General features: G+C 41.1%; 1 protein-coding gene across 1 annotated transcript in view; it reads left to right on the forward strand.

Annotated features, from left to right (window-relative positions):
* The window catches only part of DCHS2 (dachsous cadherin-related 2), a 347,149-nt gene that overhangs the window by 217,893 nt on the left and 115,274 nt on the right, over nucleotides 1–13,982 (forward strand). The window contains exons 11-12 of the mRNA XM_040251351.1: nucleotides 12,680–12,814; nucleotides 13,025–13,234. Coding sequence (XP_040107285.1) covers nucleotides 12,680–12,814; nucleotides 13,025–13,234 — 345 coding nt within the window. The remainder of the gene's footprint in view (nucleotides 1–12,679; nucleotides 12,815–13,024; nucleotides 13,235–13,982) is intronic.

The following is a 13,982-nucleotide window of genomic DNA, read 5'->3' on the forward strand; positions in this document are numbered from 1 at the left end:
AGGAAGGGTGCCCCACCAGGAAAGATGACTCCGTCCTGATGATGCATTGGCTCATTCGTGGTGAGTACAAACTAGCACAACAGCACACTGCCAGGCTAAAATGTTGAATTCGGTGGTGAAATTTTATTCTCTATCCCATAAAAATGTATTCTGCATCTGGATTTATTGTGAACAGTCTCTACATCTGGTTTCTTGGAAACTGTCTCCTGCTGGGTGAACAACTAGACCCAACAACCTACTCTTGGAGCAAAGTTAGAAACCCTGCCATGACGGTATTTCATCTATTTCCCTGAATCTAAGACACCGTTAATTGTAAGAAGCATCTAACTCCAGATATATTAAAATTGGGGGAAATTTTTAGAATTAATGAAAGAGTAAACAGAGAAATAGAAAGGACTACCCACCCAGAGACAATCACAATTAAAACTTGGAAATATAACCTTCTTTCATTTAATACACGGTATTGTGATTATACGATTATTTGTCTGTCTGCCTGCCTTTTAAGGTGTGAACTCATAGATTCAAAACATTTTACTATTTCACTTGCTTTTATCCCAGGTCTCTAAGATAATACAAGCTATGACATAGAAGTGTAGTAACTATTTCTGACTACATGATTTGAGAAACTGCAGCATCTGTGAAATAGGCTGCTTCAAGCTGCCTTCACTCTTCTGAACTCATTCATTTGTTTATTTCTTCATTCAGTCAGCCAGGCACAATCCTTTTTCTGCTTCGGAAATGGTTGAGTTGCATAGGCATTGTATAGTTGAGGAATTACATGAAAAATTATATTCATAGAGAGTAAATCTGAAATCAACACTTCCCTGGTCAGAATTATTTATTAATTCCTTATGATTTTGAGGATACATTTCTATTGTCTTTTAACCTAACAACCAGGCACTTCAATAAGTGATTGTAGTGTTCCTCTCTATTCTCAGCTCCTATCACTTGCCCACCTTTACTCTAGGATAGAGTTATGCAAACTTTTCTCTGTAAAGGGCAAAATAATGATTGTTTTAGGTTGTGCAGGCTATATGGTCTCCATTATTCAATGATGATATTGGAGCAAGACATCAGCAGTAGATCATACATAAAGAAATAAATGTAGCTGGACTTCCATGGAACTTTACAAAATCAGGCAACAGGCTGGATTTGGCCAGTGGGCTATAGTTTGCCAACTGCTGCTATATATATATAAATTAAGATATGTAAGTTACTTTTTCTGGTCATCAGATCCAATTACGATGTCATCACAGTAGTAGGTCAGTGTGATGAAATACTAGATGCTGAGATGATCTTTATCTCTGCTGAGTAGATGATGGCTGATAGTGGAAGAGTTTACATAAAGATGTACTGTTGTTCCTGCTGGATGAAAGCAGATCACTTCTGATAGTCCTCATAAATTGGTGTAGAGTGTTGCTCTCATTTCAGTTATTGTATTCTTCAACTCTGTTGATTGCTCTTTATATTTTCCCTTTGTTTAAAACTTCTTGTAACTTCTAACTCTGTGCACCCTCTTGTTTCCTGGGTTCTTGGATCATCTTTATGACCATTATACTGAGCTCTTTCTCAGGAAGATTACCTATCTCCATGTCACTTAGTTGTTTTTCTGGAGTTTTATCTTGTTCCTTCACCTAGAACATATTCCTCTGCTGTCTCATTTTGTCTGAATTTCTATTTTTATGTATGTGGAATATCAGTGATGTTTCTTGACCTTGGAGAAGTGGCCCTCTGTAGAGGATGTTCTATGTCCCAGCAGTACACTCTGTTCTTGTTACTCAAGGGCCAGAGACCAGCTGGTCTTGGGGTAGGTTCTGACCTGCATTTGTGGACTCACTTCTGCAGCCCCCTTGTGAGTGAGGCTGATCTGGAGGCTTGTTCAGGATTCCTAGTGGGAGGAGCAGTGCCTCTCCACTGGTGGGTAGAGCTGGGCCTTGGCCAGGGTGGGCAGGGCTATGTCAAGGAGTACGTCTGGAGACAGCTGTGAGCTCAGGAAGTCTTGAGGCAGCTGGTCTGCTGTGTTCCCACCCTGCTGGTTGTTTGGCCTGAGATGTCCTAGTACTGGAGCCTGCAGGCTGTTGGGTGGGGCCAGGTCTCAGTACCAAAGTGCTGGCCTCCAGGAGAGCTCATGCTGATGAATACTCCTCAGTGTATATACCACCAGTGTCCTTATCCCAGAATAAGTCGCAGCTGCCCCCTCCCCTGCCTCCCCAAGAGACCCTCCAAGACCTGCAGGTAGTTATGGCCCAGGTTATGAAGGCACTTTTGTCCTTGGTCCCAGTGTGCGTGAGACCTTGGACATGCCCTCCAAGAGTGGAGTCTCTGTTTTCCCCAGTCCTGTGGAGTTCCTGCACTCAAACCTCTTTGCCCTTTAAAGCCAAATACTCTGGGGGCTCACTCCTCCTTATGCCAGACCCCCAGGCTTGGGAACCTGACATGGACCCCAGAACTTTCATTCCTGTGGGAGAACTTCAATGGTATAAATTGTTCTCTAGTTTGTGGGTTGCTGATCCCTGGGAGGGAGTATGGGATTTGATTATATTGCAAGTTCATGCCCCTACCATCTCACTGTGGTTTGCTCTTTATGTCTCTGGATGTAGAATATCTTTTCTGGTAGGTTCCAGTCTTTTTTTTTATAAATGGTTGTTCAACAATTAGTTGTAATTTAGATGGACTTGTGGGAAGAGGTGAGCTCAGCTTCCTTCTACTCTGCTGTCTGGTTCAGGAAGTTTGAGAGTGTTGGTTCTCAAAAGATGACCTCCAGAGCCAGTGGCACCATCATCCACAACCGACACAGAGGGCTACTACCAGAGGGCATTTAAAGGATGCTGCGTCCCTCTAACCAAGGCCTTTCCCATGGTCTTTATGAAGGGAGAGTCCTCTGAATTGTTGGTAAATGTAGTCAGAGGAGGGTGGTGGGCATGTCATACATAAATCCATCCTAACGTTCTTCTCATACTATCCTTTCCTGTTTAGTATGCAGGGGAAGGTCTGGCATCTCACACTCAACAATGGTAGGCCACTCGTGACACAACCAACAACCAATCAAAAGAAGCTGTCAAGGGACATAGCTATATGAGTTAAAACATTCAATTCAGAATAGCTAGTAAGCACACTACATCAGTAAATCCAGCCTTAACCAAAGTGCTATTTAATCTTTCTGGGTTTCATATTCTTAAAATTGATTTCCACACATTTTGGACAGAGTTATCCCAATATAAGTTAGAAAAATCTTAGTATTCTTTGAAAGCTGAAAGCTGTCTCTGACTGAGTCATATTTGCATGCATGCTGAGATCTGCCTGCAGTATGTTGAAATCTGACTCTAGTTGTGGGTCTTCATATGGATTTTCCCTTCCAAGAAGCTACTCCTTATATATGTGCTCCCAATTTGGTTCTGATATTCAGAGAGATTGACTTCCTTAGAAGCTTTCAGCTATTTTGACTATGACCTAAACTATGACTTTAAAGCCTCAGTTTATAATAATTTTCTTTCTGTAAGCTCTCATTGTATTCAGAAATAGCCAGTTCACACCACACTCCTTTTACTATCCCAAGGCCATGGTTAGCACCATTTGGTCCTCTACGGAATAGGAATCCTTTAATAGTCAGTTCATCACAATCAAATATGGGTGATAATTTAATTGATTATGATACCATAGTGTGTGTGTGTGCACGTGCGTGCATGTGCGTGCATGTGCGTGCACACACACTAAGTCACTTCAGTTGTGTCTGACTCTTTGCGACCCTATGGACTATAGCCCATCAAGCTTCTCTGTCCATGGGATTCTCCAGGCAAGAATACTGGAGTGGATTGCCATGCAATCCAGGGGATCTTCCCAACTCAGGGATCAAACCCACATCTCTTATGTCTCTTGTATTGGCAGATGGGTTCTTTACCACTAGCACCACCTGGGAAGCCCCTATGATACCACTGCAAGTGATAAATTACTCGTGTTTCATTTCTTTTGGGCAGGAACCCAGCACTGCCTTGAAGGCCAAAGGCATAACCAAACCAGTATCAGAATCCCTGATACCTGGGACCCACTCTTGTTCCAAGTACTGTACCAGTAATATGTAGTCAGGAAAACCAGCTGTTGCAATACAGGTATGGAAGAATGAGTAAGTGAAAAAGGAATCCTGAAGTAACCCAGAAAAAAATAACTATAGGAAAGCAGCTACCACTCCTAATTCTGGGAAACAAAGAGAAGAGGATGAGATTATCAGAACCTAGGAAGAGAAAGAGCAGAAGGGCTTTGTAGAGCCTGGTCTGGGAGTGCCAAAAGAGGCAGAAAGTTGTGAGTAGCTGTTACACCAGGAAAAATGTCATTGGTGACCGGGAAAGTAAGAGAACCAGAAGAAGTCCCATCTGCCCTCCTCTGAGATGTCCCCTTATGGCAGATGCTAACAGGGGCTCAGTGGCAGAGGAGGTCCTGCACAGCTGTGGCATCCGGATCCCCAGCCCCAGCATTGCAGGGCAGAGGAGGGAAGAATGGCTTCAGATCCAAGACACCATAATTTAGTATACCAATAACTAGTACACCTTGTAAAGGGCGGAGGGAGGTGCTGGCAGAAGGAACAGCAACATCAAAGACCCCAACAGAAAGACACTTAGCATGTTCAGAGAGCAGAAGGGACATTGGTGGGCCAAGAACAAGTATATGAGACGATCTTGGGGAAATAAGCAGAGCCCATAGCATATGGGACTTTGTAGCCTGCAGTATGGTGTTTGGTTCCTATTTTGATTGCATTCACTTCCTTCCATCTTATGTGATAAATCTAATTCATCTTTAGGGCCTCAGCTTATACAGAAGGCAACACATACTCAGTTATGTATTATCATGTGGAATTGTAATTGTCTACTTATTTATCTGAATCCAGTGCTACACTGTATGTAGCATGAGAACAGAGAATGTGTCTTCCTGACAGCAGTTACCTCCTTAGCATGTGGTGTGCTACCTTGGCACTTGCTCTCACTATCTCTGTAGGTTTGTTGAATGAGACAATAAATGAACAATTATCTACTTGTGATAAATCTTCCCTGATCCCCTTCCTCAGTGATTTCACATATTCCACCACACTGTCTATAATTCTCCAGTATCACTTTATGGAAAATAGATGGAGAAACAGTGGAAACAGCGGCAGACTTTATTTGGTGGGGGGGGGGCTCCAAAATCATTGTAGATGGTGATTGCAGCCATGAAAGTAAAAGGCACTTACTCCTTGGAAGAAAAGTTATGACCAACCTAGACAGCATATTAAAAAGCAGAGACATTACATTGCCAACAAAGGTCCATCTAGTCAAACCTATGGTTTTTCCAGTAGTCATGTATGGATGTGAGAGTTGGACTGTAAAGAAAGCTGAGCGCCGAAGAACTGATGCTTTTGAACTGTGGTGTTGGAGAAGACTCTTGAGAGTCCCTTGGACAGCAAGGAGATCTGACCAGTCCATTCTAAAGATCAGTCCTGGGTGTTCATTGGTAGGACTGATGTTGAAGCTGAAACTCCAATACTTTGGCCACCTGATGTGAAGAGCTGACTCATTGAAAAGACCCTGATGCTGGGAAAGACTGAAGGCAGGAGGAGAAGGGGACAACAGAAGATGAGATGGCTGGATGGTATCACCGACTCAATGGACATGGGTTTGAGTAAACTCTGGGAGTTGGTGTTAGACAGGGAGGCCTGATGGCTGCAGTCCTTGGTGTCACAAAGAGTTGGACATGACTGAGCAACTGAACTGAAATGAGAGGAATTCTGAGGACCAAGGTAACTCAATGATAGTTCAAGATAATTTGGTGGTATCTTTCCAGTGCCTGGCACTTGGTAAATGTATATTGTATAAATAAATGTGTGTTGCATGAGTGAATGAATGGATCAAATAACTGGACCTCAGAACATATGTGTCATCTGCTTGTGGATGGAAACTGAACCCAGTGAACTGAGAAAGAGATGGAATGAATTCCTTCCTTCCTCTTTCCCCTTCCCCTTCTCTTCCTTCCTTCCTCTCTCTCTTTGTTCTTTCCTTTCCATATTTTTTTAAATTAGTCCACAATATCTGAAGTTACAGAGAAGATAAGTCAGTTAAACATGATCAGTAGATTTTTATAACCAGAAGCTTATTGATAACTGTAGAAAGAATAACTATATAGGGCAGTGGTTTCAAGCTAGCTGCAGAGAATTTTTAAAAGAAGCTTGGCTATAAAGAGAAGAAAACTTGTTTCTTACAGTTAGCTTCTGCTGCTGCTTAGTTGCTTCAGTCGTGTCTGACTCTGTGCAACCCTATGGATTGCAGCCTGCCAGGCTCCTCTATCCATGGGATTCTCTAGGCAAGAGTACTAGAGTATGTTCCACACCCTCCTCCAGGGGATCTTCCCAACTCAGAGATCAAACCCAGGTCTCCTATATTGTAGGCAGAGTCTTTATCACTGAGCCACCAGGGAAGCCCCTTATAGCTAGAGAAGAGTATAATTTAAGGGGAAAATATAAATGAGAAAGATTAGAATGGACAGGAAAACTTCAAGAGGGTGTTTTAAGCATTATTTTTGCCATTGAGACAGAAAGCAAGAGGTGGAGTTGAGTACAGATGCAAGAAGCTGAAGGAGCCTTTTTCCTAATGCCTCCATTTCTCTGGGAAATAGGAAGGAAAGTGGTTTATGAGAGTCAGCCAGCAGGTGGTTGGGTAGAAGACCTGAATAGGAAAGGGGTGACCAAGGAGAATTGGACAGATTGCCAGATGACAGTGGTATTTCAGTGGCCTCAGTCTATGCTTTTGTAAAGTTTTCTCCAGCCCCAGTTATCTGCTGGATAGTCCAGAAGGCCAGAGAGATGGTTGACATGATCCTGAACCAAGGTTTTGCTGGGATTCTTTTGGAAAAAGTCACAAGACCTGAGGAAATTTGCAAGGTTTCTAAAGTGTTAATTCATGAGTCTGGACTTGATAGGGAAATAAATGAATTGAGGAAGGATATCCAAGATGGGGAGAAAGTAAAAGAGCAAAAGACTATAGGTCTTGAGCTCTAAGAGCAGATATATGCATGTGTGCATACACACAACACTCATCCTTTACTAGGTGTGTTTTAAGTATTTCCCTAAATATCTTCAGATTCAGATATCTGGTTTTCTTAGTAAAATTATGGAATTAGATCAAATAATCTCATTTGATTTTTATTTCCTTGGTTCTCAAATTTGATGATGCTGTGTTTGTTCTGGAGGATTATTCTGTGAGGAGGAAGAAGCAAAATAAAGCAGAGAAAAGGCTAATGGAGTTCTGCCAAGAGAATGCACTGGTCATAGCAAACACCCTCTTCCAACAACACAAGAGAAGACTCTACACATGAACATCACCAGATGGTCAATACCGAAATCAGATTGATTATATTCTTTGCAGCCAAAGATGGAGAAGCTCTATACAGTCAGCAAAAACAAGACTTGGAGCTAACTGCGGCTCAGATCATCAACTCCTTATTGCAAAATTCAGACTTAAGTTAAAATAAGTACAGAAAAGCTCTAGACCATTCAGGTATGAGCTAAATCAAACCCCTTATGATTATACAATGGAAGTGACAAATAGATTCAAGGTATCAGATCTGATAAACAGAGTCCCTGAATAATTTTGGATGGACATTTGTGACATTGTACTGGAGGCAGGGATCAACACCATCCCCAAGACAAAGAAATGCAAAAAGGCAAAATGATTGTCTGAGGAGGCCTTACAAATAGCTGATAAAAGAAGAGATGTGAAAGGCAAAGGAGAAACAGAAAGATATAGCCATTTGAATGCAGAATTCCAAAGAATAGCATGGAGAGATAAGAAAGCTTTCCTCAGTGATCAATGCAAAGAAATAGAGGAAAACAACAGAATGGGAAAGACTAGAGATCTCTTCAAGAAAATTAGACATACCAAGGGAACATTTCATGCAAACATGGGCACAAAAAAGGACAGAAATGGTATGGACCTAACAGAAGCAGAAGATATTAAGAAGAGGTGGCAAGAATACACAGAAGAACTATACAAAAAAAGATCTTCATGACCCAGATAACCATGATGGTGTGATCACTCACCTAGAGCCAGACATCCTGGAATGTGAAGTCAAGTGGGCCTTAAGAAGCATCACTATGAACAAAGTAGAGATGATGGAGTTCCAGTTGAGCTATTTCAAATCCTAAAAGATGATGCTGTGAAAGGGCTGCACTCAGTATGCCAGCAAATTTGGAAAACTCAGCAGTGGCCACAGGACTGGAAAAGGTCAGTTTTCAGTCCAATCCTGCCGGGAGCCAGCATGGGGAATCCCGCCATGGCAAAGGTCATGAGGAAAGGGGCCTGACAAAACGCAAAGGCGGGATCAGGCCTCAGGGGTCCCCCTGGATTTTCTCAAGCATCTACCCCCAAAACCAGAGTCTGCCTGCTTTTCTGTGTTATACTTTCCACCTACTCTTCTAACATTAACAGGGGGCTGTCCCCCCACCACCTTTTTCTGGAAAAAGTTAATTTAGAGCTTTTAGATAATAAGTCTCCTGGGCATAAACCCCTCTGATGGCTTTCTAGCCTGCCTGACAAGTTTGTCCGGACTCTTACAGCTGCGCATGTGATTGTTTGCAGCCTCCTGACCTTGAGAGGCACAGGAAGCTTAAAGCATCCTAGGAATGTACGGGCTTCCGAGGAGTCAAAATCATTAGAATAGGACTGATTAAGGGTTTCATTGTTGAGCCAATACTTGCTGCCAAGTTTTCGTATCTTTTATTTGTTGATATAGTTGGTATGTAGTAAAAACAGGTAGTAGCCCTGGTATTAGCAACATTAGATCTTTGAGTTAAGTACTTTCTTTGTTATAACCCACTGCACCTTTGTTCTACAGGAATGTAACTTTATTTAGTACTTTGAGGGTGATGCAGATTAAAGAAAAAACACTTCAAGGGAAAATGAGTTTTCTGGTTGATAGACATTTATCTAGGAAAAGAGCCATAAAAATGTTAACAGGCCCCCTGGCCAGAAGATGATGTAAACCCACCTGAGACCTTTTGTATACGGGAAGATATGCAAAAGGAAAGCCTGGTCTCAATAAGGGTCAAGACTGCTGCCCCTGCATAACTCTGCATATTCCATTATTTCTTTATGTACAACTTGGGGTATATAAGCTGCCTTTGAAAATGAAGTCTTGGGTCTGGCACCAATGCTTGGCTCCCCCATGTTGTTCTTTTCTCCCTTTTCAGGCTGAATTCCCATCTGGAGCACAGAGACCCATGCAAAAGGGAGCCCAAGGCGGGGCACCCTCCGCTATTCAAGCGGGCACCGGTGGCCTACGTAGATGGTGCAAGCCCCTTGTCTTGGAGCTTTATTGGTCTCCTGTGTAAACCAGGTTATTCAGCCTCTTTTCTCCACTAATTTTCCTACTACACTATTCTTTCCTAATCTTTCTTTATATCTCTAAATAAATAAGTCTCTCCTCGCTGACTCTGTCCCCGCTTCGAATTACCCTGGATCCACCAGGGCTGGACCCTGGCACAATCCCAAAGAAACAGAATGCCAAAGAATGTTCAAATGACCACACAGTTGCACTCATCTCACATGCTAGCAAAGTAATGCTCAAAATTCGCCAAGCCAGGCTTCAAGAGTACTTGAACCATGGACTTCCAGATATTCAATCTGGATTTAGAAAAGGCAGAGGAACCAGAGATCAAATTGCCAACATCCATTGGATCATTGTAAAAGCAAGAGAGTTCCAGAAAAACATCTACTTCTGCTTTATTGACTATGCCAAAGCCTTTGACTGTGTTTATCACAGCAAACTGTGGAAAATTCTTCAAGAGATGGGAATACCAGACCACCTGACCTGCCTCCTGAGAAGTCTGTATGCAGGTCAAGAAGCAACAGCTAGAACCAGACATGAAACAACAGATGGTTTCCAAATTGGGAAAGCAGTATGTCAAGGCTGTCTATTGCCACCCTGTTTATTTAACTTCTATGCAGAGTACATCATGCAAATCAACTGGCTGGATGAAGCATCAGCTGGAATCAAGACTTCCGGGAGAAATATCAATCACCTCAGATATGCAGATGACACCACCCTTATGGCAGAAAGTGAAGAAGAACTAAAAGAGCTTCTTGATGACAGTGAAAGAGGAGAGTGAAAAAGTTGTCTTAAAACAACGTTAAAAAATGAAGAGATGGCACCCGGTCCCATCACTTCATGGCAAATGGATGGGGAAACAATGGAAACAGTGAGTGACTTTGTTTTGAGGGCTCCAAAATCACTGCAGATGGTGACTGCAGCCATGAAATTAAAAAGACGCATGTTCCTTGGAAGAAAAGCTATGACTAACTGAGACAGCATATTAAAAAGCAGAGATATTACTTTGCTGACAAAGGTCCATCTAGTCAAGGCTATGGTTTTTCCAGAGGTCATGTATGGAAGTGAGAGTTGGACTATAAAGAAAGCTGAGCACTGAAGAATTGATGCTTTTGAACTGTGGTGTTGGAGAATACTCTTGAGAATCCCTTGGACTGCAAGAATATCAAACCATTTCATCCTAAAGGAAATCATTCCTGAATATTCCAATACTTTGGCCACCTGATGCGAAGAACTGACTCATTAGAAGAGACCCTGATGCTGGGAAAGATTGAAGGCAGGAGGAGAAGGGGATGAAAGAGGATAAGAGGTTGCCTGGCATCACCAACTCAATGGACATGTGTTTGAACAAGCTCCAGGAGTTGGTTATGGACAGGGAAGCCTGATGTGCTGCAGTCTGTGGGGTCGCAAAGAGTCAGACATGATTAAGCAAATGAACTGAACTGAATTGGACTGAGGAAGAAGCAAGGCATTAATTGAATTCTGAAAGAGACACAAGTGCAATACTTTCAATTTATTTCACATTGTTTAATTTGTGAAAGGTGCACAGTTTGTAGTGTGAAAACATATATGTGCAAACTATAGTTACATAAAGATCTCATTTATTCTTAATAAAATACTAGGATTGAAGATAAGTAGAGTGTTATGTTAGGGATAAAACAATGTAGAAAAAAGGAACAATAAAATGTGACAGTTTCTAAGAAGTCAAAGGAGTATTGAATACAATGGCAAAGGACATTAGAGAATAATTAGACCAATGGGAGGAAGGGAAGCTATAAAAATTTGTGTTTATGTTTATACATGTGAAGACATTTTCTAGGTTTGACAAGTGTCAGGATTTTAAAATGTATAGTATATAATACAATATGTAATATATAATTTTATATGTAATGTGTAATAACATCACATTATAAATGAGTACATTTATTTTTTTAAAAGGGTCCAAAAATTAAAAGATGCTATTCTCCATGGTATCTTCATAAAGGCAAGGGCCATACCTCTTTGATTCCCCACCTGTCTCTTTGGCAAACAGCACTGTGCTTGGGACTTAATTATGCTCACCAAATATTTGAGGAACAGAGAAAGTAGATGTAACATAGTATTGTCCCCATTTTCATAATGTAGGATAAAACTGGTAAAGCAAATTTTAACAATTTGGAATTTTTTAAAATTCTGTCTTGGCCAAAGAAAAGATTACATTATCACTTTGAAATCAAAGTAATCACTTAATTATTACATAATCATTAATGCAATAATATGCTTAATGCCTAATGATAGGCTGAAATAGTCTGGTGACCTCTGGTTATACCATTTCCTACATTATTAGACATTTTTTCTTAAGGTTATTAAAATGCCTGCAGGTGATCCCAAATATCCTTTCACTTTCAACTGGCATAGTAAGAAGCCATGTATATTTATTCTTGTGTAAAACTAGCATATTCCGCTTTTTCCAGAACTCAGTTCTACTAGACCTTGGTGGCTGAAAATTTACTTTTTATGACAGACAAGATGGAAATGAGTAATTGAAGTTTTTTTGTTACGAATAATATCTCATCTTTTATTGAAGTGTAAATCACATATGTTAAGTACTATATCTAATCTAGATTCTCATCAGTTAAGAAAAGAATTTAGGAACATGATTGAAATGAACTTTTGTGAAGTGCAAATAAGCTGCAATATCATGGACTAAAGTAGTTCGAGTTACTGGCATAAGAAAGCTTTATACCAAAGAGGGAAAGACTTGACACTTCCCAGGGGAGAAATGAAACCACAGAAATATGGGAAGAGTTATTTTCAGATTGCATAGTAATATGGTACCACATTTCTCACTGCAGATAGGAGACTGAATACTAAGTAGGAAACAAGATGGAGGAAAACTACATCCATCTGTAACTCCGTGTGCTCACCTCCCGAGCTGGAAAAATGAGCAAAGTATTGGAACTGGACACAGCCTCTAAACAGAGAGTCCATCTACAGAAATCGTCATTTGCCCTGCAAGCTTCCAATGATGTCATTAAATCACAATTAGTATTAGCAGAAGGAATTAGGAATATGTTGGAGGGTTGCACACTCATAAGAAAATTTTTATGGAAGAGAGAAATTCTGAAGCATTTACTGTGGTGAAGTCTCATAAGACTTGAAAATCAAGCATTTCAGCCCCGGAGGCTTTTATTTTTTAACAGCCAAAAGAGTTGGCTTTTGTTTTTTACCTTAATTTGAAGATTAAATGTCTTGCCTTTTTAATTTATGGTTTAACATATTCATAGGAAAAAATGAAACAGATGAATGCATTTAAAGGGATAATAGTTAAGTTTTCCTCTGTGTTTTCCTTTAGGAATTAATTCCAAGCTTCAGTTTGAAATTATGCCAGGAGCTTCGTTCAGGTTGTTCCAGATAAATTCTGACACTGGGGAGGTAGTGACGGCTACCAGACTTGACAGAGAAGTTCAGGAAGTCCTCACCCTTCGAGGTAAGTGATCCCTTGTCTGTGCTAAATAAACAAAAGTAGGCCGCAGGCAGTTGAGGGGTGAAATTTTACATTTCAGTAGGGTGTCTTTAAATAAAACATTATTGACCCAGTGCTACCCAGTTAATTTGGTCTGAGGCTGTCTGTTTGGGGCAGCATATTTTTGGTGTGAATTAATGGCCACCATCTGTGCCATCTTTTATTCCATGTCAGTACTCGTACGTGACGGGGGAGCCCCTGCTCTGTCCGGGACCACAGTGATTCTCTGCACGGTGGGAGATGAAAATGACCACGCTCCAGAGATTGTTGTCCCCAGGGATGACATTGAGGTTCTGGAAAACCAAGAGCCAGGTCTTGTCTACACCTTCTTGGCTTCTGATATGGATGCTGGCAGCAATGGTGTTGTCACGTATCATATAATCGGTAAGTATCATCTTTATTTTAATTCCCCCTGGGGTACCAGCGTGGTTGACACATGTGTCGTGGTGAGTAGTCTGCATTCAGTACATAGTTCAGTGTCTACAGAACACACACCTGCTAAGAACTAACTGGCGCCCCGGGTCTCCTCTCCTCCTCCTTCCGACAGCTATCCTGGTCCACTGCCCTCCAAACTCCTCAAACATCTGCCCTCAACAACGCTTGTTGTTAGTAATCCGTTTACATTAAAGGATATACAGATACAGCAGATAGCTTTTTTTTCTATTTTCACTTTTTTCATATGATCCCTTACTTTTATTATTTTGAGCAATCAGGCCTAGAAGACATGAGTAGAAAAACAGTTTTCTGAGATCTGCAGACCAATGAAACACTTCAGATCTATCACAATACTCCAGAGATAAACAATCAAGGTCTTCAGGAACTTCTGTACTAGAAGATAACTTTGTAATATTTTTCCCTTTGGATCAGAGATATAAGATTCTGGCAGAACCATGGAAGGATTAGCATGGCAAGTTTTGTGAAGGCCACATCTTATTTACCTGAAAAAGAGTGGAGAATTCATTTTTTTAGTACATGTCAGTGCACACATAGAATGATAATGAGATGAAGCTAGAATAACGCATGAAGAGAAGCCGTTTTAAGGTGTAAAAACAGCTGTGAGGCTAACTCTGGAAGCTATCACTGTCTATTTACTAAAATTCCCATAACCAAGCCATGTTTTCTACATACCACC

Source organism: Oryx dammah, unplaced genomic scaffold (assembly GCF_014754425.2).
Source record: "Oryx dammah isolate SB20612 unplaced genomic scaffold, SCBI_Odam_1.1 HiC_scaffold_12, whole genome shotgun sequence".
In the NCBI taxonomy this organism is placed as follows: Eukaryota; Metazoa; Chordata; class Mammalia; order Artiodactyla; family Bovidae; genus Oryx; species Oryx dammah.